The sequence below is a fragment of the Tachypleus tridentatus genome, chromosome 12 (assembly GCF_004210375.1).
Source record: "Tachypleus tridentatus isolate NWPU-2018 chromosome 12, ASM421037v1, whole genome shotgun sequence".
Taxonomy (NCBI): domain Eukaryota; kingdom Metazoa; phylum Arthropoda; class Merostomata; order Xiphosura; family Limulidae; genus Tachypleus; species Tachypleus tridentatus.
The window spans coordinates 49,499,221-49,523,634 of NC_134836.1; the positions used below are offsets into that span (position 1 = coordinate 49,499,221).

General features: G+C 31.3%; 1 protein-coding gene across 2 annotated transcripts; it reads right to left on the bottom strand.

The window, feature by feature from the left end:
* Positions 1 to 7,113: 7,113 nt before the first annotated feature.
* On the bottom strand, positions 7,114 to 21,285 carry Prosbeta5 (Proteasome beta5 subunit). Of its 2 annotated transcripts, none has more exons than XM_076469242.1 (7): positions 21,109 to 21,285; positions 15,954 to 16,104; positions 15,329 to 15,440; positions 14,165 to 14,264; positions 10,907 to 10,936; positions 8,384 to 8,588; positions 7,114 to 7,290 (listed from the first exon to the last, which is right to left on the bottom strand). In XM_076469242.1, the coding sequence occupies exons 3-7, from the start codon at positions 15,385 to 15,387 to the stop codon at positions 7,187 to 7,189; spliced, it is 498 nt and encodes a 165-aa protein (XP_076325357.1). In that variant the 5' UTR covers positions 15,388 to 15,440; positions 15,954 to 16,104; positions 21,109 to 21,285; the 3' UTR covers positions 7,114 to 7,186. The 2 variants fall into 2 exon arrangements, with proteins under 2 accessions (XP_076325357.1, XP_076325358.1); XM_076469243.1 differs by lacking the exon at positions 7,114 to 7,290 and adding an exon at positions 7,437 to 7,477 and having other exon boundaries at positions 21,109 to 21,283.
* Between the last annotated feature and the right edge of the window lie 3,129 nt (positions 21,286 to 24,414).

The window sequence follows — 24,414 nt, forward strand, 5'->3', positions numbered from 1 at the left end:
TACCCTTCCACTAGCAACAGCAACAGATGGCTTAAGAGACTGATAAATTTTAACATTTTTCTTTCATAGCACTGTTTTGGAGAAGCAATATCTGGTGTTATTCTGTGGAGAGAAAATACCAACAATATTTTGCCCAAGTTGAACATTCATGGGTTGGGTTTTCCTCCGGGTCACACACAGCGCAGTGCTCGCACTAGTGCTTAACATCACGCTTTAAATGAGGTCGGTCTATGTTACTGCTGTTTGCTTTATGGAAAGAACACATGGTTTTCACTGTTAAATAAACAATTACGTTAAAACTTGCTATTGCAATAGATTTCGTCCGTATTATTGTTCTTGAAGTCAGCATGTTCAGCACTGGATAATTTTCCTCTTGAGAGAAGATTTCTGAAACGCATTTATACCAAGGATCTCAATGCAAAGCCAAGGTCAGCAAAAATTACTTTTGTACTGCTGTCCACACGACTTAGTAGTAATAAAAAACATCTAGTATGTTGTTGTTTGCTAGAACAATATAAGTGTTCACTTTTTAGAGTAGTGTTTTTCTTCAGTATACCTGACACATAACAATATTCTTTAGGTTTCTGTCCACTTCTTTACTATCAAGAAATTCCATTACTCGACCATATATCTTCATAAACATATAATAAACATCACCCAACTGACTGATTACCATACCCTTTGGCACAAAATAGCTGCCATGCTCTCACAAATATGAAGACAGACCCAAATCAGACTCTGTTATGTTTCTGTAACCAATACAACAGCAGCTAAATATGCACCTGCCACGTATTTGGTTAGAACAGTAAATCTGATTTATTTTAATACCACGACAAGATGTGGGCAGTTTCCTCGAAAGGCCCCAGTAACCCACAGCAACAGCAGATGTTTTGGTCCTCCCTCCTGGAGTGACGTCTTGAAGGAAGCATGAGCTATGGGCACAAATATCATGGGAGGGCTCGTAGAACCCTGCCCGTTTACTGCTATCCAGCATGTTTATACGCTTATGCTTGGAACATATCATAGCTGTTGTCCTTTTATCAGTAGGGCTTAAGCTCAATATACGGTACTGATTTGAGCAGGATGGTACATCTTTATGTGATAATGACAGCCACCACTGTTGGCTTTCTCTTCTCCTCCAGTTTGTCCGAGTTCATGTTCTTGTTCAGAAGTTTCAAGACAAATGTATCAACGAGGATGTCTTTATGATGTTAAATGCTATTGTAGGGTACACTTTACCATTCAGTTCATGTGCTCATCTGCAAAACGACCCAAGTTCTCAAGGAAGTCCTATATCAAGCTTTATCTGACATATAAGTATAAAATAAAACAGCAGTTGCTTTGTGCGACTTCTTTGAGAATAGAAAGTTTTTCTGAATCTTTTTTGTGGTTTATAAACACCAAACGCTACAAAAAATATTTGGGAGGATCTTATTTAGAATTTGTATATTTCATAACAACAACATTTAAAATATTTTGTTAGTTCTAATTTCTAACATCGTAAGTCCAGTCAAGGTCATGTGCTAATTAAACACATTGTGTTTCTTTATGTAGCTATCTACTGGTGTGTAGATTATCTTGCATTAACATCAAAGAGTCACGAGTTTTGCTGTTTACTCTGCCATGTTGGACATGAATGTTTCAATTTACCTTTATTAAAAATGACAAATTTATCTTATGTTATCTTATTATCTTATGCTATAAACAATCTCAGAAATGTGAGTAAAAAAATTGAATAGCCCTAGAGTTTATGCCAAATCTTTTACCAAATGTAGATATTACACCATTGATAGAACTGAAGGTTTATTGAATTTTATATTGATGTGGATTTCTAAAATGTAATGCTTGACGTCTAATATAACGTCACTCAATAAAACAAGTGTTATGATGTCTCGTGCAAGAACTCTGTAAAAGAGTGCTTTGTGATAACTACATGGAGCAGAGATACTTCTAGATTCTTGTAATCCAGGTTTATGATTGTCGCCTAAAGAAAGAATACGATTCACTAATAATTTCAAATACACCTGTGTCTATTCTATCATAACATTTTTAATCGTGCACTTTCTAATTTTGTTTTAGACACAAGTGCAATTTATTTCTTGGTATATTTTGCTAAATAAAATTGACTTAATTAACCTTTTTAAATTCTGCATTACTTGTCAATTGTCTGCCCCGAAGTGATCAACATTTCTTCTTTTTGTTGTTCCGGAAATAAAAGTTTTATTGTTATTTTGTCTTCCACGCTGTGCTCTGCCTCTCTTATTCCATCAGTCCTTCCATGCACTAGATTGTTGATTCACTGTTTCTTGTAAGTTCGAGTAACTGTCGGCTAAGTTTACGTTCGACATTACCACGAACTCATTCATAGAATAAATATTTTATCAATGAAAAAAGTAACAACGAGAGAAAAAAACAGTGCTTCTAATTATAATTAGGACAACTCATAAATAATAATATTTACAAAACTCTAGTATTCATCTTGCAAATGCTTTATAAGGTGTTTCTTTTTCGTTCAGTTTAAACAGTTGAACGAGAAATGTTCATTTAATATTCTCAAAATACGTTCACACATATTCTTATACACGTTTTACAGCAATGAGGCTGCTTATAGCATGCAATTAATTCTCCAGTACCTCAGTAACACCCTTTTACACCGCTGAATTTCTTCCGTGGAAAGTATATTTGTAAAACTATGTGGTTTAGTTTTAGATTTAAAGATGGTTGAAGGGCATGTTTTCCCGATTTTAGCTTATGGAATGACGACATGTGTCATGTATAGCGCATACACTTTGGATAATATGACGATATTGTTTTCTGTAAACAGATTTTATTTCTCTTACTTTCACACAGATCTTTCAAGAGTTCACACAGTTGGGTAGGTTAGTAGCATTATCTATTAACAGTTCAGACATCGTCTTAGTTATGTTTTAGATGAAGAGTGTTTTTTCTTGGCTTCTTTTTGTAATTATATTCGCTATCTTTGGTCAGTTTAGTGAAAGTCGTAAATTCTGATTTAATTCTGCATTCTTTCTATGCCTCTTGTTATTGTCATTTCTACTCTTACCTGCTATGTAATCAGTGAATCTGAGAATGGTAGTTTCAAATATGTAATTTTGTAAAAATAGAAAAAGTAAAACAAAAAGTCAAGAAACGGTTCAACACAGTTTTATTTCAAAGAATGATTATTGAGTTGGTTACTCTTCACTTATACTACAATGCTAAGACTTAAATCGATTAATTCTGTTTTAATAGGGTGTTAAGCCTTACTCTGAGTACCGAAAAACAAGCAATTTGCAAAATCACTTTAATACGAGTTACACTTTTGTCAACGATTGTTACTGAATTACAAAAGATAACTCTCTACTCATGTTCAACAAGAATGTAATAAAAATTAGGCGAACTCTAAAGAGTTTTTGCTTACTTGTTTATTGTAGAACAAAGCCACACTGGGTTATCTGCTGTATCTACTAACGGATATGGAATGCTGGATTTTAGCGTTGTAAGTTCACTTATACATCACACCTGTAGGGATAATTGTTTTACAAGCATTTTATTATGTATGTCACCGTGTAACATTCTTTGAAAATATTCAGACACACCAAATCTACGCCATTATCCTCATCTACATAAGCAGTAACCTTTTCAAAGAATGTCAAAACATTTATAAGATAAAACTTTCCCTTAGTGAAATCATGTTAACTATCCAATAAAATTTTAAACTTTGTGAAATGCAAACCATCTTTTAACAGATTTTTCTAAAAATTTTTGCACAACTGATGCAAGTCTAATGGGTCTATAATTACAGTGACAGTTTTAATCACCACTCTTAAAACAAAGAGTGACATTGCCAAACTTCTATTCATCTTATACTATTCAAAGACTTCGAAACATAGTAGTGAATGGTTCACATATCCAGTATTTAACCTCCTTCAAAACCATTGTGGAAATATTATCTGAGCCAGGAGTCTTACTGTTTTTTAAACTTCCCAATTTTATTTTAACCAGCTAAGAATTAATGCAGTCGTATAAATAGATCTTGTTTTCATCCATCAGTTGTTCAAGATATGGAATACTGCTTAAATATTCTTTATTAAAAACTGAAAAAAGCAGAATTTAATAACCTTGTCATCTCATAATCATCAGATACTACCCTTCCTTTATCCCAACAGGGACCTATCCCCATTCTGTTTACCCATAATGTATTTAAAGAAATCCTTAATATATTTTTTTTCATTTTCATCCAACCTCTTTTCATACATCCTTTCTGATGACCTAATTTCCTGTTTCACCCATTATTAGCTCCTGAGCCCTCACAACCTTAAATCCTCTACTGTCTCCTGTTATACCAGCCAATTTAAATTTCTTAAATTTGTGACACTTTTATTTAATTTTATCTATTATACCCTTTATGAACTCACCTAGACTTTTTTTTATTTGTATCCACCTTCTTCTTTTTATAAAGAATATGGTTTATCTTGAATATTTATAAATTTTTCATATTTGATTAATCTCCCCAAATAGCTCAGCTGCCCAATTCACAACAAATAACTTATCGCATCCCTTCAAAATTTGCCTTTTTGAAATTAATAATCAAAATGTTATTATATCTTATCTCAATATGCAGCAAAACAACAAACATAATACAGCAATGATCACTTACATGCAGATGTTCCCAAATTTCCAACCACTTATTCATTTAAATATTGAAGTTAAAAATAAATCTAGAATAACATTGTTTCTAGTTGGTTCCTTGATTAATTGGTAAAGATAGCCATCTTGAAAAGTTTCAAAACCTTTCTTCCTCATGGTTTGACTCTAGAATTTTCCCAATCAATATGACCAAATTTAAAATTATCCCTAATTATAATTTCATTAACAGCTCATTTCGAGATACAACAAATTCCAACTTCAATCTTTAATATCCCCAACAGAAATTCATATGGTTCAGTCTCCTTGCTATTATCTTTGATACCCTCAACTTCAACTGAATCTAATTTATATTTTACGTATAACGCTACTTCTCCCCCTCTGTCTCTATTAAATAGTCTATTCCCCTGTATTTCAAAGACATTTCTGTCATCAAATCATTTACGTTTAACAATGTTTCAGTTATTCCAATTGTATCAAAATCCTCCCTTCCTAGAAGTGCTCTAAAGTAATGTTTTATTTCTTATTCTTCTAACATTACAATAGTAACAATTATGCCTATTACTTCCCTTAAAGGTGAATTAACAGTATTTAAAAACAAGCCAGCTCATATCCCCTTCATCATTTGCCTCCACATGCACAACAAAAACTGCATCTCTGCCAGTCCCCTTTATTATATCCCTTTCTGTGTCAGTTATATTTTCCATCTGTGCCCCTGAGTAGCATAATCTGATACTTTCATCCTTATTTACCCTACAGACTATTCTAGCCAATGAATCATCTTTAAACTACTTCAACATCCACAACCTTCTGTTTTCCTTCCCTCCAATAATTCCTCATCTACAAAACCCAAGGGCTGAAAGCTGCTCCTCAGAATAAAAAACTCGTAATAAGTAAATTAACTACTTTTTATTCTAATAATACTGTTTTTATACTATACTACTGTTCTTGCATCATTTTGTCTGTAAGTTCTTATTTTTTAATTTCATATTTAATTTTATAGTCATTTATATGTTGCATTATTTTAAAACTGTTTGAATAAATTTAATTGGAGTTTGATAGCTGAATATTCTAGTTTTCAGCCAAAGAACTTGGTTGGTATACAACTAAAACACAGTATATTACACCACTAACAACAGCCACCTTTGGAACATTCCAATAAAAATGCTTTGACCCACAGATTCTGTTTAGGTCCTGCACCGATCCAGTCAGATAAAACATCTTCTCTAAGCAACAACAGACATAGCTTCAGCAACCTTCTAAGAAAAGGCTCTTTTTCATGTGAACTTAGGATACAAAATGTTTACAGCCACAAGTCTCTCATATTTCTCAAGTTTTGATAATTTATCTTCAGAACTGATGTACAGGGCAGCACAACTTCTTCACAGACTAGTAAAACTAGAACAACAAACTATTTATATCAGACTTCTAAGGTAAAACTCACTGGGGTAGAAAAGTGTTTTCACTAACTGTATCTTAGAACGGCTGGTATTGGTATTAACACTTACTGATAAGGAGAGAACATTTCGACCTTCCGAAGTCATCTTCAGGTTAAGATAGAGTTTGAAAGTGACCATTGCCAGACACGTCTCAGGGATGAGAGTATAAACTGGTACAAGATTGTAGGGGATGTTGCAGGTGGATGTTAGGTTAATAATTAGTATAAAGGTATTCCTTTATAGTGGTTTAATTTTAGTTTTAGTTGTATAAGTAGAGATTCTCTTATTTTGCATTTGTTTCCCTACTTAATATCTGGGTGTTTTCTATGGTTATGTTGTGTTTATTTGATACACAGTGTTCAGAAACACGTGAAGGTGTTTTTTTGTGTTCTTTGAATCTAGTTTCCATTTTTCTATTTGTCACTGACAAACACAACATTCACATAATGTACAAAATACAATGTGATAACTGCCATGACTTATATAATGGAGAAACAAGCAGAAAAAGGGAAACTATATTCAAAGGACACAAAAAAAAACATCTTCACACGTTTTTGAACATCTAAAGTATTCTGTCAATTTTCTTTGTGTATGTCTGTGGTTGTATTAACTGGTGTTGATGTGGTAACTACATAGGTCACAACTGATCCATATATGTGTCAAATTTGCATACTTGTAACATTTTCAGCTCAACATTGGAATCAGCTCTTTTCAATTCTGAATTCAGAATAGATGTCAGCAAAGAATTTGAGAGTTTCTTGGCTTGGAAATAAAATTTAAAATTCCATGATTTTTTCATGATTATTTAAACCCTGTAGGTTTGTTCACTGCTTAAATACTTGTGTCATCTAGTGAGATTATTTACAAGAGTAAATATGTTTAATGTTGGTGACTGATGAAGTTTTAACATTAGTGAATACTGACACTGTCTACTGACTACAGGCTTAGTCTGTAGTATGTTGTGCAAGCTTTTTACATAAAGTCAAGCTAAGCAAATGGAATATATTGCACACTACTAAATGAGAGGTTACTTTAAAGGAATTTTTATTGAATAATAACATTTTTCATCTTACAGAGAGAGAAAGATCACATAAAATTAGTTATTTCATCTCTGGACTATACATTTCATCCTGGTACTGATAATGGAGGTCCATGCTGTCTTGTTCACTGATTTTCTCCCACCCAGTCTCCTTCACATGATATACTATCAAGACAGAGAAGTGCATAACTTGAATCCAGCTTGTATATCTACCACACATCAACCATTATGTTTCACAGTTAAACTCAGGCATCATTTAACAGACTAGCTTGTGTACCTTCTATGAAATTGTTTTGTGATTCATCGGTCTTATCTTTAATTAACCATTACTGACTATTCTTCAGTATAAAATCTATAAAACCAGAAAAAAACAATAAATTAAGTTAAAAATTGATAAAATTACCAAATAAAAATAAAGTCTTAATTTTATGAGAAGCATATGGGTCATTATTTGGCTAATTTCTTTTTTACATCAAGGTACAACAGATAATAAATGTTTCTTACAAAATTTGAAAATATAAATCTGCAGTCTGAGAGAAATTTAAAAAAAAAGCAGTGTCAAAGTGGCTGGAAAATTGAAATTAGTTGAAATAATTTTTATAAAATAATATACTTGATGTGTTAGTTTTGCTACATTGTACATACAAAATTATCCATCCAAGATTTTTCTTTTGTATTTTTATGTAAATTAATTGTAAACGTTAGGTAACTTGACAAGTTAGAGTAATATTCTAATGAATCTTACAGATCTGTAATAAAGTGATATTAATGTTTAAACTTAGCACTGGTAATTATAATGATCAAAGTGATTATTTACCCACAACTTGTATTGGCAATTATTTTGTAAGAATAATAAACCTTCTCTAAAATCTGCATGCTATTCTTTCATACATGATATGAATTATATAAAATTACATTCATTGATATTAATGGAACCACATAGTTTACTTTTAAGATTTTATCATTGTTTTATAGTCATTCACAAAAGAAAGAAGTTAGGGTTACTTTTGTCTTATCAAATAATAAGATCTGATTACTTCAAAGTGAATTCTTTTGCAGCAAAGGGTTGTAAACCATGAATCTTTGCCTAAGCTCTTAATCTGATACAAAAATGACTCTAATGTTACAAAAAAAAAAAAACACATGTGTAAACAACACTAAAAAAACACTAATATTTCTGAAAGTGTGCAATACATATATGTGCAAAACAATATTTTATAATTTTCTTAACCAGTTAATATTTTTTTTCTGTTCTCACCTCGAACAATACCACCACTGTAAGCATCTCTGTAAGTGGCATGGTAGATTGCTCTACGTCCCAGTTCGTAAGCTTCTAAATCTGACATGTTGTAATCAAAGTCTCTATCTACTACACCATAGGCATAAGTAGAACCAGAACCAACAGAGAAACGATCACCAGGGTATCTATTACCTTCACTGTCAACATAATACAAACCTGGGCCCTAAAAATAAATACCAGATAAATCACAGAAAATATAAACCTGTTAGAAATGAAAAATAAAATCACCAGAAACATTCTCTATGACTGTATAACACCAAAGATAGTCTTTCCTCATTGTAGAATGATGTTTTTCTCTACCACTGGGAAACATAGGGTTAAATTTATAGTCTTTCCTCATTGTAGAATGATGTTTATACTCTACCACTGGGAAACATAGGGTTAAATTTACTTATTCATACACGAATATAAATACTAATACAGAATGCTGAGATTTTTAATTATGAATAAAACGATAACTGTATTGTATTTCTAAAATACAGATGCAACAAGACTTCCTGCTTCACGTTTCCAAGTGCTTTTTAGGTAATACAAATGAAAAATGTTCCAAGCACTCTCTTTAAAAAACAACAACTAAAAAAACCTAGATTAGTACATACCATAGCCAAACCAGTTTAGTAATAAGGAACAAACTAGCCTGCTTGTTGTTAGGTCACACTTTACCAAGTCCCATTTTTGCAAGTCAAGAATTTAAGTGTCATCACCACAATAAGATTAATGTTATTAGACTCTGGGTTTTTCTTATAACTTTCACAAAATGCAGCTTCAATCTACAGTATTCATTCCAAAAATAATTTCAAGAAATCCTAAAATTTAATAAATTATTTTAAAATTTCATAATGTTTTTACCTCATTTTGTCTAATTTTGTATGATTCTACAAGCTAGCACAATTACATCAAGTTGATAAATGTTTACAGTTGTGTTACAGCATTTCCCAACTACTATTCAATAAGCAATATTAGTTACAAGGTAGTAGACATTTCAATGCGAGTTATCGTGCTTAAGCAATTGAGTAAATATTTCATAAAAACTGAATTATTAAACTGTTTTGTTGGGTAACAAGAGATTCAATGAATGTTTAAGCTGAAAGAAGTATTTATACCCAAAACATATACACATACATACACTTTTTGTAACATGTCACTTTCCTTGTATGATGCTTATATTTTTATGCTTTGTTGTTATGTCATCAAGTTTGTAAATATTCATAATATCAAAATACACCTTTACAATTTAGTGCTTTATAGGATATCTTTATACCAGCTTATAAACAGCACACTGGCATGGGCTATACACAAAAAGAGATATATTTAAACTTAAGTTCATATTTTTTGAAACCATATACAATTTTGATGGACTTTACTGGTTACACTATACAAGACAAAAAAACAACAACAATTTTTTAATATTAGCATTGCAAACACATCCCACTAACTACTTCGAGCTTTCCCACATACTTTACATAAGAAGTTAGCAGTTTTATGTAATAGACAAAGTTCTTCACCATGATTGTGATATGCAGGTCTTGTCTGTAATGAACTACCTACTAGTGAATCAGATTAATGAATTCATATTTATAAAAGCAAGTAAAAGTATAGAAAGTAACCACAGTCCAAAAATTATTTTGTCATGAGAAACAAAACTATCAGTTGAGAACAGAAGTAACAATACAAGCTTCAAATAGCTTATTTCATAAAAACTGTGGTAAAATTCTTAAAGTGTAACTTTTTATTAATGTTTTAAGATAAAGAGTTCAGTAACATTTACTTTGCTCAATGAATGCTGTTTCTAGACGCTGTGTCCTAGTGACAAAGTTTAATTTAAAAGCATAAATCCTTATCAAACATAAGATTAAAAATGGTTAGTCTTAACTCCACATACTAAGTCAACAATACCATCAAGTTTAACTGCACCATATTTTAATTTTGGATCATATTTGGTATGGATACTTGTGAAAATGAGAAGCACCTCAAGGTAAATGGGTTAACTGCACTGTTCACCATGGAGAATCAAACCTCTTATTTTAATGTTGTAACTCCATAACTCTATTGTTGATGAACCAGAGACATCTGTTAATCTCTCATTGAATTCAAACACAAAATCAATTTTTTTTTCATATCCTATGGTTTTTTTCACATTCTTCATACAATATGCATGTTAAATTTGTCAAGTTTATTCTGGTTCTTTTATCTTATTATTTCAATAAATTTATTATCAAATCCAGAAATAAACAAATAATACCAATACCCTAACAAAGTCCTAGAAGTAGCCAACAAGAAAAAGAAAATGAGTCAACTTCCAGAAATAAATAAAAAGTATTTAGAAAATTACTTAGAATGAAGATTTCATCCTTATAACAAAACTGTGCCTCACCAACATGGTTTAAGTGAACCAACTGACACACTATCTTACTTGAGACTTACATTTCAATCGTTCACTAATTCAATAAATCTTTTATTAGAAACTATATATATACTCACACGCTTATCCCATCCAGCAATCATTACACCCTGAAATGAAATTGAATGTTTTATTTATGTTTGTAAAGTTTGAAATTATACACACATTTACAAAAGAAATAAACATTTATAAATAATTCAATGATTGCAGTCATTACTACAACCTTTCAGTGATAAAATTAATTCTTAAGTACACAATTTCTGACATTTCAATGTCTGTAAATCTCTTCTTTGTGCTAAACTAAATCATACTTCTATGGAAAATGCATCACAGTTCCCATAAAATTTAATATTTGGGGAAGTGTTGAAATAGGGATAAATATTTTACAAAAGATAACATAAATGCCTTGTCAATAATTTTTATCCACGTATACTTGTACAAGATACCAAGTAACTGTGTGGGGTAATAAGAAGAAGCAAAACATGATTATTTTTTTAAAAAAAGAAACATTTGTGCAATGTCTACTTCATTTTTAAACTATTAATAATAAAATGTACATTTTAAAAGAAGATAATCATTTTTAATAACACTTTTTCACAATAAAAATAATGTTAATTAACAAATTGGAAGACTTAATATTATCACCCAATACCAAACACAGGACAACAGTGATATTTTCATTTGGAAAACTTAATATTATCACCCAATACCAAACACAGGACAACAGTGATATTTTCATTTGGAAAACTTAATATTATCACCCAATACCAAACACAGGACAACAGTGATATTTTCATTTGGAAGACTTAATATTATCACCCAATACCAAACACAGGACAACAGTGATATTTTCATTTGGAAGACTTAATATTATCACCCAGTATCAAACACAGGACAACAGTGATATTTTCATTTGGAAGACTTAATATTATCACCCAATACCAAACACAGGACAACAGTGATATTTTCATTTGGAAGACTTAATATTATCACCCAATACCAAACACAGGACAACAGTGATATTGGAAGACTTAATATTATCACCCAATACCAAACACAGGACAACAGTGATATTTTCATTTGGAAGACTTAATATTATCACCCAGTATCAAACACAGGACAACAGTGATATTTTCATTTGGAAGACTTAATATTATCACCCAATACCAAACACAGGACAACAGTGATATTTTCATTTGGAAGACTTAATATTATCACCCAATACCAAACACAGGACAACAGTGATATTTTTATTTGGAAGACTTAATATTATCACCCAGTATCAAACACAGGACAACAGTGATATTTTAATTTGGAAAACTTAATATTATCACCCAATACCAAACACAGGACAACAGTGATATTTTCATTTGGAAGACTTAATATTATCACCCAATACCAAACACAGGACAACAGTGATATTTTCATTTGGAAGACATAATATTATCACCCAATACCAAACACAGGACAACAGTGATATTTTCATTTGGAAGACTTAATATTATCACCCAATACCAAACACAGGACAACAGTGATATTTTCATTTGGAAAACTTAATATTATCACCCAATACCAAACACAGGACAACAGTGATATTTTCATTTGGAAGACTTAATATTATCACCCAATACCAAACACAGGACAACAGTGATATTTTCATTTGGAAGACTTAATATTATCACCCAATACCAAACACAGGACAACAGTGATATTTTCATTTGGAAGACTTAATATTATCAACCAATACCAAACACAGGACAACAGTGATATTTTCATTTGGAAGACTTAATATTATCACCCAATACCAAACACAGGACAACAGTGATATTTTCATTTGGAAGACTTAATATTATCACCCAATACCAAACACAGGACAACAGTGATATTTTCATTTGGAAGACTTAATATTATCACCCAATACCAAACACAGGACAACAGTGATATTTTCATTTGGAAGACTTAATATTATCACCCAATACCAAACACAGGACAACAGTGATATTTTCATTTGGAAGACTTAATATTATCACCCAATACCAAACACAGGACAACAGTGATATTTTCATTTGGAAGACTTAATATTATCACCCAATACCAAACACAGGACAACAGTGATATTTTCATTTGGAAGACTTAATATTATCACCCAGTATCAAACACAGGACAACAGTGATATTTTCATTTGGAAGACTTAATATTATCACCCAATACCAAACACAGGACAACAGTGATATTGGAAGACTTAATATCATCACCCAATACCAAACACAGGACAACAGTGATATTGGAAGACTTAATATTATCACCCAATACCAAACACAGGACAACAGTGATATTTTCATTTGGAAGACTTAATATTATCACCCAATACCAAACACAGGACAACAGTGATATTTTCATTTGGAAGACTTAATATTATCACCCAATACCAAACACAGGACAACAGTGATATTTTCATTTGGAAGACTTAATATTATCACCCAATACCAAACACAGGACAACAGTGATATTGAAAGACTTAATATTATCACCCAATACCAAACACAGGACAACAGTGATATTTTCATTTGGAAGACTTAATATTATCACCCAATACCAAACACAGGACAACAGTGATACTTTCATTTGGAAGACTTAATATTATCACCCAATACCAAACACAGGACAACAGTGATATTGGAAGACTTAATATTATCACCCAATACCAAACACAGGACAACAGTGATATTTTCATTTGGAAGACTTAATATTATCACCCAATACCAAACACAGGACAACAGTGATACTTTCATTTGGAAGACTTAATATTATCACCCAATACCAAACACAGGACAACAGTGATATTGGAAGACTTAATATTATCACCCAATACCAAACACAGGACAACAGTGATATTGGAAGACTTAATATTATCACCCAATACCAAACACAGGACAACAGTGATATTTTCATTTTTCTTATTTCTTTTGAACAAGATGCTTCTTCTTCAATGACTTGTACAGAAGACATCTTAAAAGAACTTGACATTAAAAATTAAATTAGACTAAATGAATATGACTGGTCATCACACAAACATAGTACTTTATAATAGAGGATTTATTTAATGATACATTAAAAAATCTTCAATCTTTTCTAGTATTAGACTGTGACATTTGTTATCTAGGTCATCCCTTTTCTATTATTTACAGCCTCTTCCAAAATTTATAGCATGACATATAATACATGATTTTCTGTGCAATGAAGTCCATATCGTCCCAGTTCTATAATCAAATCAACAAATACAGCTGAATTTCTAGAGACTCCTATTGCACAGTTAGAAAACAGGTATATCCACTTACCAGAGATAACCCCATTCCTTTGTAGTTATACAGAATGTTGGCTAACAACTTTGAGGCAGCTGCAACTGATATACGCTCTCGATTTCTCAGTTCATAAATCCTGTAAATATGTAAAAATGTAATGTTTACAAAAACAGCTTTTATGATACCAAATTAAACAAACACTATTATTTAATCCCACAGTGAACTAAACAAACCACTAGAAACCAAGTTGGTTATGAGAACTGCAGGTCAGTCAGTAGTGTCAGTAAAACAAGTGTTCAATAAACTGACATCCATAAATTACCACTCATAACTGTAGCTTTTTCTCTGACACAGACAGAAACTACAACTTTCATCTGATCTATTGATATTTCCCAATTTATAAATTTAAAAGTACAGTAAATTTACTAAGACACAAATGTTTATATGCCATAAAATAAAAATATAAAAATATTATTGTAATACAGTAAAACCTTATAATTAGACTTGTTTCTTATACATAATAGAGTTCAAGACATTCAAAAACCAAAGTGCTTTCAAATAACTAATTCCTTGTCTTTAAGACATGACCAAACATTTCAGGTTAATGAACTATTAAAACCATCAACTATTTACAAATCAAAATTTTCTTGGTTGATCAGTTTTAAGTATTTACCTAGGAGTAAGAAAGATAAAATATGAAACCTGATCAGTATTTGGGGCAAGAACAGAGTCTGCTATGAACCTTATTTTATTAGTACCACTTTTGGAAATTTTGGAGACAACATTAAATCAAGGAATAATTTTTCCCAACTGTCAAAATAGATTTCCAGGGAAATATATGTCCTGAGTTTAGAAAAAAAGGTTGTGAATAGAGTATTACAAACTTAGTATACTGTGTGGTTTGTACATAGATCAGAATGAGAGCCAATACACATACATATTAGATAAATGTGCTTGGTTACTTTTATGAAAGATTGAAAATGTGAAACTAGCTGATACTCATCCATAATGTAAGTGTCAAATACATATGTTAGATAATTTAATTCATATATTTTCTATAAAAAATACCTAAACATGAAAAAGCACAACATAAACACCAAAACTCTTTCTGGATTTTAATTCCTTTTACTAAAATAAAAATACCATGCTACATGTGCTAAAACGAACAAAAATATTTTTAATTATACAGTTTCAAGTTACCTGCATCGTTCGGCCAAAACCCTTTCCCAATATACACAGTCTGCTGCACCTCCTGCCATGGTTCCCAAGAGGTAGTCATTTATCTCAATTATCTTCTTGACTGTCTGTGATCCTGTTAAAAACATTTCATAAAAATAAGTTAAGAGCCTTGTATCATTCAATGTACATGATTAGTTAAAAATCAAAAGTTCTTTAATTAATTACAATAAATTTTTTTTGTGCATTAATTAAGAGGATCCAGGTCAGTTACTTCCATCACTCAAAACTGTAATATAACTGTACAAGTATGGTTGGATAAAAAAACTAAAAATTGCATTTAAAGCCTCTTAATATAAGAATAACAATGAGATAGATACATTTACTGTTCAATGAGTTAGATATAAATTTAACAATCAGTAAAACTCGTATCATGGTGACAAACACAAGTTTCTTTTGAAAAATAATGTGGATCACAGTGTGCGACGTTCAATTTGAAGTTATTAGCAATAGTGTAGTGCAATTATTTTTAGCATGACTTACACATGTACCAATCCTTAATCATGGTCATATCTTGTATTAAACTGTTTGAATTCTGTATGTAAAAATAACCATAATAAAGAATACATCTGTTTCACAAACAACTCACCAATATACTGCCCTCCTGTGGCTCTTGAATCCACTGCAACCACTACACCCCCTTTATATTTGAAAGCCAAGGTTGTGGTACCTTTATCATAATGTATTTTAATTCCCTTACCATGTTCATCTACAGTAAATTTTTTCAGTTTCTCCACAGGCTGTTGATAAAAAATAAAGTGGACTGTTTTCTAAACAAACTAAAACTCTAATACATATAAAGAAATATATATATGTATATACGTGTACCACTATTAGAATATCATAGTTAGGGAAAAATAAATAAATGATAAAACCACAATATAAAAAATGTTTATATATGAAAGTATTAACGATAGATTACTTCTTATTCTGCATGAAGGACTTACATTACCCTGACTCAAGACTATTCAAGAAAATGGGTTACAATCAGTCAGTCTTGCTTACCATAACTACATATATATATCTTAAATTCATTCCACCTGATGTTATTATAAGTCAATTAATCTTACACAGAACAACTGAATATTTAACATTTCTGATATATCCTTAGTGCTGCAACAGTGATGGTGTAACAGTATAAAATACTCATACTAACATTCACATTTTGGTAAAAAATTGTTTTATAAAATAATAGGTTCAGCAGTTTTATTGAAATATTTTAGTAACTAGTGAATATAAAATATACTAATCAGTGATGTCTTTTTGTCTTATTCTGATTGGAAGTTTTTATTTCATAAGAATTTTTTCCAAATGTTCTCAAAGATTTACAAATAATTTCAAAAGCAATTTCATATTCCTTAAGATAATAAAAGTTGAAATCTTGTTAACATTATAAAGCATACAAACAAATATTGATTTGTTCTGTGACACATTTGTTGCTTATGTAAGGAAGTAGATATTACAAGAAGATGGTGAGAAAACAAAATTCTGAACAAGTGACAATAACATCAAATTGAAGGCTCGATAAAAATGATAATCAAATTCAAAAACACACTAAATCTCTCACTACACACACACACACACACGACACATACGAATCTGTAGCAGTTTACTACTCAACTGAGAATATATATATATATATATATACACCCCTACATATACAATGCTCCAGATAAAATGTGCATCCTCATAAGTATGCATTTCTAACATAAATAGTGCAATAAAAATTAACAGTGCTTACCATATTTGCACAATTTATTCACTGGCATGCATGTCATCGACATATGCATGTGTATGTGTAAAAATCAACATCGATAAAGTAAACAAAATCACAAGGAAGGGCTGTGTTAAAAACAACAAATCCAAACCTCTGACTAATTACACTATGTAACAAAATTTTTACTTTTTCTTGTTTCTGGTCAGAAAGTGTTATTTCCAATTGTGTATGCCTAAAGTAAATAGAAAAGACCTATTTTTCTCTTCAAACTTTGCTTTTGTGACCTGGGAGCGTATAACGAAAACATGATGGGAGACTATATTTGGGGGCTGATACATGAAAATGATTTATATTACAGTCATAAATCTCAAAAAACTACTAACTTCTAAACATTTTTGTATAACTTTAGTATAAATGCATGTAAATCTTGATTCATATGTTGTTTTATTCAGACCTTATGTAAATGAAAATGTGCAAATTTGTCTGTTTTTACACAGAAAATAGGTTAATTTCTAAATTTCATTATCCAAGTCACAAAAGCAAAGTTTGAAGGGAATAATGATCATTTTCTGTACTTTTACAACATAAGCAATTGAGAAATAACACATACTTATCCAGGAACAAAATTTGTGTTACATAGTGTAATATTAATTTGTTATAACTTATAAAACAAGCTGAAACAAAAATAAATTAAACAACAACAACAAAAAAAAGCACTGCACAAAATGAAAATATCCCAGGGTACAAGCTATAATGTCAGATTATAAGATGTACTGTAGGACCCACACTGTGGTAAGGATACACTGCCCGTTGAGCTCAACTTATATTTGCCAGTCTTGCATGAAACAAAGTGTAGCAAGAGATACAGAAATTAGTAGAGTAAGATTTGGGTGTTCAAACCCACAATGTCTGCAGGTAGAGAAGGGTGATAAAGATATGATATGAGGAAGCCTTTATTGTTACCTATGAAGAACCAACTCATTGACACCACAACTATATGGCACCCTCAAACCTGATCGTCCACCATAACCCATAATGTCGACCTATGAATAATTTAACTACAACTTCGGTAAACACATAGCATGTGCATTTTTTACATATGTAATATCAACCAGATCCTTTTTCAAAACTCTTTAAACTTTAAATCTGTTCTTGATCAATTATACCATGAAGCCTTAAAAACCAGTTTTGATGTAACCTCCCTCTTCACAGAAGTCACAACTGCAGAAACCTGCAAGATAGCTTTAGAACTTTGTATCCAAGAAACAAACCCATTAATACATGTCTGCAGCAACCAATTAGCAACCCTTATAAACCTCACTACTATCAAAGCTAACTTTATATTCAATAACCAAAACTACCTATAAATAAATGGCCTGAGTGAGGAGAATCCCATATCACCAATTCAAAGCCAACATTTTTATGACACAGATTGAATCTAAAGCAATCAATTCAGCCTTACACCCACCACTATATCGGTAAAGGTATACTGACGATACAATTGCTAAATTCACATCTGCAGAATACACACTTAGTTTTTTCAACCACGTTAACTCTATACACCCCAATATTAAGTTCACCTGTGAGCAGAAAAATCTAACCAAGTAGCATTTCTTAACCTCAAGAATACAAGACAAGAACCAATACACAGTTCAAAACAGAAATCTAAATATAAATAAATGCTAACTCAAAGAACCCCTATTTATACAACAACTAAAACAGAAGTTAAACCAATATCAAGGAATACCTTTATACCTACACTGTATAACAACTTAACATTCAACTAATACCTCCAACAATCCTGTACCAGTTTATACTCTTGTCCCTAAGACATGCATCCAGCAACAGTCAGTTGCAAACTCTCTCTTTGTTAACCTGAAGATGACTTAGGAAGGTTGAAACATTGTCCTCTGCTTTATTAGCAAAAGTACTAATACCCACACCAGCCATTCTGAGATGCATTAATGCAGCATTTTCTATTTAATTTATTTTCATTTTGGATTATTTTTTAAGTTATAACAAACTAATATATATATATACATATTCACAAGTTTCAAAGAAACAAATCCTGTATCAGTGATAAAAAAATTCAAAGCACAGAAGGTCATTCTCACCACAAACTGACAAGTTTTATAACAATTACAGCTGATAATCACTTGTACTCTGCAGTTACTTTTGAACTGAAAATTACAATCACATAATTTTAACAATGTCAACAAAATGCTTACTATATAAAAACTTATTTAGAGTACTGCATAGATCAGTATCAATTTCTACATCCATTAAATTATATCCTGTAACTCAGCATCACAAAAAATTAATAACCTGTTATTACCTTGCATTTAAAAATTATCATAAATTTTAATTGTTAAAATTGTTATTCTGGATCTAGGAGGAAAGTTTATATCATTAAATTTATTTTGAAAAAAAGGTACTGACATCTTGAAAACAAAATATTATATATATTTTTTTAATTCTTGAAATGTTTGTTTTGAATTTCGTGCAAAGCTACACAAGCACTATCTGTGCTAGCAGTCCCTAATTTAGCAGTATGAGACTGGACAGTAGATAACTTGTCATCATTGCCCAGAGCCAACACTTGGATTACTCTTATCAATGAAAACTGAAATTGATCACATTATAACATTCCCACAGTTTAAAAGGTGTGTGTGTTTGATGTGATGAGGAAATGAACCTCAGAATACGAGTCAAGTACCTTTACCACATGACCATGATGGGCCTTAAACTTGAAATGACTTTTAAGAGATATCAAGTAGACTTGGAATGGTTGGTGATTCAAATATGGCCCTAGACAAACTAAGTACAGGTATCAAAAGTACTTGCTTTTCCCATTCAAAGTTATAGTCTAACAGCTTTGAGTCACCCAACAGATAACTGAACAGGTAATATATCACTAAGTGATGTGTTACTTTGGAAAATGGTACTGAGATTTTCAAGTAGCTCATTTTGGCAAAAAATGATTCATCGTGTTAATAAGATTAGGCCATGAGCATGTAAAATCTGCAATTTTGACTTAAATATAAATTAGTGTATCAATTGTTTATAATCACAATACATTGTGGACTCTGACTCAAAATAAATGCAACTGTTCACCTAAAAAAAAAAAAAGTCTGATATACGTCTGTACAAATATATAAAAACACATGCCAAGAATTGTTTTTATTGAAACTAATAAAAATATTTTTATTATTATAGATAATCATCATGCAGTTCTATATAGAAGAGTTTGTGGTACTTTTCTGCCCAAACCTAAGAACTGTATCATTGTCAATGAACAGATAAAGAAAAGAATTCACTGACTGGCTATTAGAAAGTTGCAAGTTTGAGACTTGCTCATGCTGTGTTATGGCCTTTGCACCAATTATTTAAGTCTCTCCATCTGTGTAAGAGGTACTAACAAATAGCTAAGAGTTCATCTGGGATGGATTTGAATTTTGACACATTTACCAATAATGAAGAAGTTTAATTACTGAAAATTTATGAGTTTACTGACTTTTCATTGCCTTTAGAAAATATTTATATACAATTATTAGTCTCAAGTGCATGAATCTTCCCAGTCTCTAAGATATGCAGGCTACAAGAGCAGTAACGCATACTATTGTAGGAGTACAACAAATACTTTATAAAATGTTTATAACTTAAGGAATATCACTTTTTAATTCTAAACTGTATCCACACTCACAGTTTCTATTAGTATTTGATAGGAAATGAGTATATTTACTGCTAGTGCTACAGTTTTTTATATTCATTAATAACATATGATACATACGATAACTATATCATTATCAAATAGTTTTTCAGTAAATTACATTATTTTAGCTATATAACACTCTCATATCGATTACTTTTTTATGAACAGAAATGGCTTGACGTTTCTTACTGCTAAATGGTGCAATGTCACATGGTTATGTTATACAGCCTAGGCTGTAGGCTATATATAATGTAATTCAGTATAACTAGAAAGGCTAGACTATCTTACGATTTAACTTACTGAAATATTACTTACATCCGAAAACTCGGGAAATGAAAGTTGCGTATGGTTTAAAAAAAGGTTCTTTAGTTAACTCAAGCAATGGTTCTGAAACACCCTTTTCTTCATATAACCGCTTATCTAAATAATTAAGAGTAACACCACAAACTCCTGCTAACGCCATGATACAGCATAAAGAGAAGTCCCCTATCGAGCATAATGCATCAACTTCGAAACAGCACTCTAATATTTATGAAAATTATATTATTGTTTAAATTGGAACGTTTGAACATGGAGCCAGACACGGATTTATTAATTGTTATTTGTTAGAAGCGATAAGATTTGTATTCTAGCCATTTGAAAGTTTTTATTTGTGTTTTTTCCGTTGTTGTATTTTAATAAATTCATTTTGTTTGAACCTGCTTGTAGCGACGTTTTGTTTAACTTTAGTCCATTACAATTTGCATTACAATAAATATTTGGTTGTTTCTTTTTCAAAAAATGTATTTAAATATAAATAAGTATTTAAAATAGATCTAACTGCTCTTAACCTAGTTTTTAAATAACGTATTATATACATATTGGTTGACAAGCTATTATATGCTCTACATTCATTCAGAAATTCTTATAACATCTCCCCCTTGGAGTTTATTTATTTCATTTCTTTGGATTTCGAGCAAAACTACTAGAAGTCTATCTGTCCATAATTTAGGAATGGAAGACTAGAAGAATGGCAGCTAGTCGACACCACCCACCGCCAGCTCTTGGGCTATTCTTCTATTGACTGGAAAGGTAAGCATATTTGGTGGCTGAGATTTGAATCCGTGGACTGATGATTGCAGTATTTGAGAGATGAGAAAGAAAGCCTGTTATCCGATAATTGTAAGATTTTTAGTAATAAATTTTAAGAAGTATTCCACATATTGAACAGTTGATAAGTGTAAACGGGATTAAACAAGGTGACAACATTAATTCTGAGCTGTTTAAGAAAAAACTGGGAAGTTTATAAAATGATAAGGCTTCTGGGCCAGATAACATTTCCCCAGAGGTTTTAAAGGACATTAAAAATTGAATATGTGAGCCTCTTACTACTATTTTCTGTCAGTACTTAAATAATAAGCAGGCACCAGAAGATTGGAAATTAGCTAATGTAACTCCTCTTTACAAGGGATGTGATAAAAATTGTCCCGGTAATTATAGATCCATTAGTATTACATCAGTTGTGGGAAACATTTTTGAAAAATCAGTTAAAAGATGGTTTGCATTTAACAAAGTTTAAAATTTTATTGGATATTTAACAAAATTTCACTAAGAGAAGATCTTGCCTTACAAATATTTTGACATTTTTTGAAAAGGTTGCTGCTTATGCATACGAGAGTAAGAGTGTAGATTTTGTATACCTAGGTTTTCTCAAAGCATTTGACAAGGTACTACATAAAAAGTTTGTAAGAGAAATTGACTCTCTGAGTGTGGGAAATAAATTAGCAAATTGAATAGAAGAGTGGCTAGATGAAAGAAAGCAGAGGGCCGTTACAAATGATGTTCAGTCAAAATAGATTAATGTTACAAATGGAGTACCTCAAGGCTCAGTATTGGGACCTTTGCTCTTTTTAATTTACATCAGTGATATATATATATGAAGAAATAGTCAATAAATTACTTTAAAATTTACTTATGATAACAAAGTCTTAGCTGTGAAGCGGATGGTACTGCTTTACAAAGGGATTTAAATCGTTTAATGAGTCGAGTAAGTAGATGGCAGATGGGTTTTAATTAAAATAAGGCAAAATAATGTATGTGGGTTATCATAATTTGAATTATAAGTATTATTTGGATGGGAATAACCCTAATAGTGTCATGAGAGAAAGGGATCTTGTTTAATATTTGATCATTCTATAAAGCCATTCAAGCAATGTGTTATTGTTAACAGTAGGACAAATGGAATTTTAGGTTGTATCTACAAAAATATTGAAAACAAGTTTAAAGAAATTATAATTTCATTGTACAGATCACTGGTTAGGCTACTTTTGGAAAACTGTGTTCAGTCTTGGGCTCCTTACGTGAGAAATGGCATTGAATTGTTGGAAAGAGTTTAGAGAAGGAATACTGGAATGGATAGAAGAGTTGTCATATGAGGAGAGACAAAAATTTCTCAAGAAGGATCTGATTAAGGTGTTTGAAATTATAAATGGTACTGATAGTGCTGATGTATCACTTTTTTCATTTCATATTCAATGTTGAGAATATTGGCAGGGCAGGGGTCATCTTCAGTTAAACAGTTTTATTTTTCCAACAGAGTGGTTGGCCTTTGAAATGGGCTGCCTTGAGATGTTGTAGAGGCAATAGATTTAAACAAGTTTAAGAAAAAGCTTGACATGCATATGAATTATAAGGGCTAAATTTAAGGTTTTTAAAGTTAATTTAGTTTAGAGTGTGGAACAGCCAGAAAGGACTAATAGATTCAATGATGTCCCAAAAATTTAAATAAAGTCAAGCACCTTAAACACCAGGTCATGCCCACAAGTACACTAAAATATAAAGAAAAGTTTTATTTACAAACCATGCGTGTTTAGATTGACGTCTTGTCATCAATAACTTCATATACTGGCTGATTTCTAGATAACTTTTCGCGCCTTTTTAGTCATTGGATCGAGAGAAATACAGATATCTCAGGGATAAGTAGCAGTTATATTAATACTATGACTTCTTGGTTAGACTAAAGTACCATTCTGGTATCCAAAATCCTAGCTACCCTAAGAGATCTTCTGCATATTTCGTTTTAACTGAACGCTAAATAAATGAAAGAACGCCCAGATGCAGTTTTAGAAAAAAACATTTAACTGCATAAAAATATATTCTTGTTCTACGTAGTTACGGAATGACAAAACTATTGGCAGTTTTCACCAACCACATGCATAATTCCAGCTTATTTTTTTCTCACATGAAAACATTTTTATTTAGTTTTGTATTTATTGTATTTCCTATATGCAATTATAATACACTAAATTTTGTTCTGAAACATGTGCTAGCCTTAGATTCCTCATGAGTATTCTAATGTAATACTCTCCGTTAAAGATAACTTTAGGCGAGATAGCTAGTCAATAATATTTCAGCGAGTAAAAAACAAACCTTCATGCAACAACGGATGAATGGAGGGTCGAAAATTGTAAGCAACGTTTTGAAATCACAGATGTTTATGGTTTATACATATAAACACGAGTTAAAACAACACATTTCTAGCAAGTGCCAAAGCTTTGTTGAACTTGTTCTGAATATATATATATAAAAGCAACATAAATGTGAAATTGCTGTATAATATCTCTTCTTGTTACCATTCATGGT

Coding starts and splice junctions, on each gene's coding strand:
- Prosbeta5 (XM_076469242.1), bottom strand. CDS start 15,387: ATGGCAGGAGGTGCAGCAGACTGTGTATATTGGGAAAGGGTTTTGGCC. Junction 10,937..14,164: donor AAGGAATGGGGTTATCTCTG/GTAAGTGGATAT, acceptor ATTTCATTTCAG/GGTGTAATGATTGCTGGATG. Junction 7,291..8,383: donor CAGTGGTGGTATTGTTCGAG/GTGAGAACAGAA, acceptor CTGTCTTGATAG/TATATCATGTGAAGGAGACT.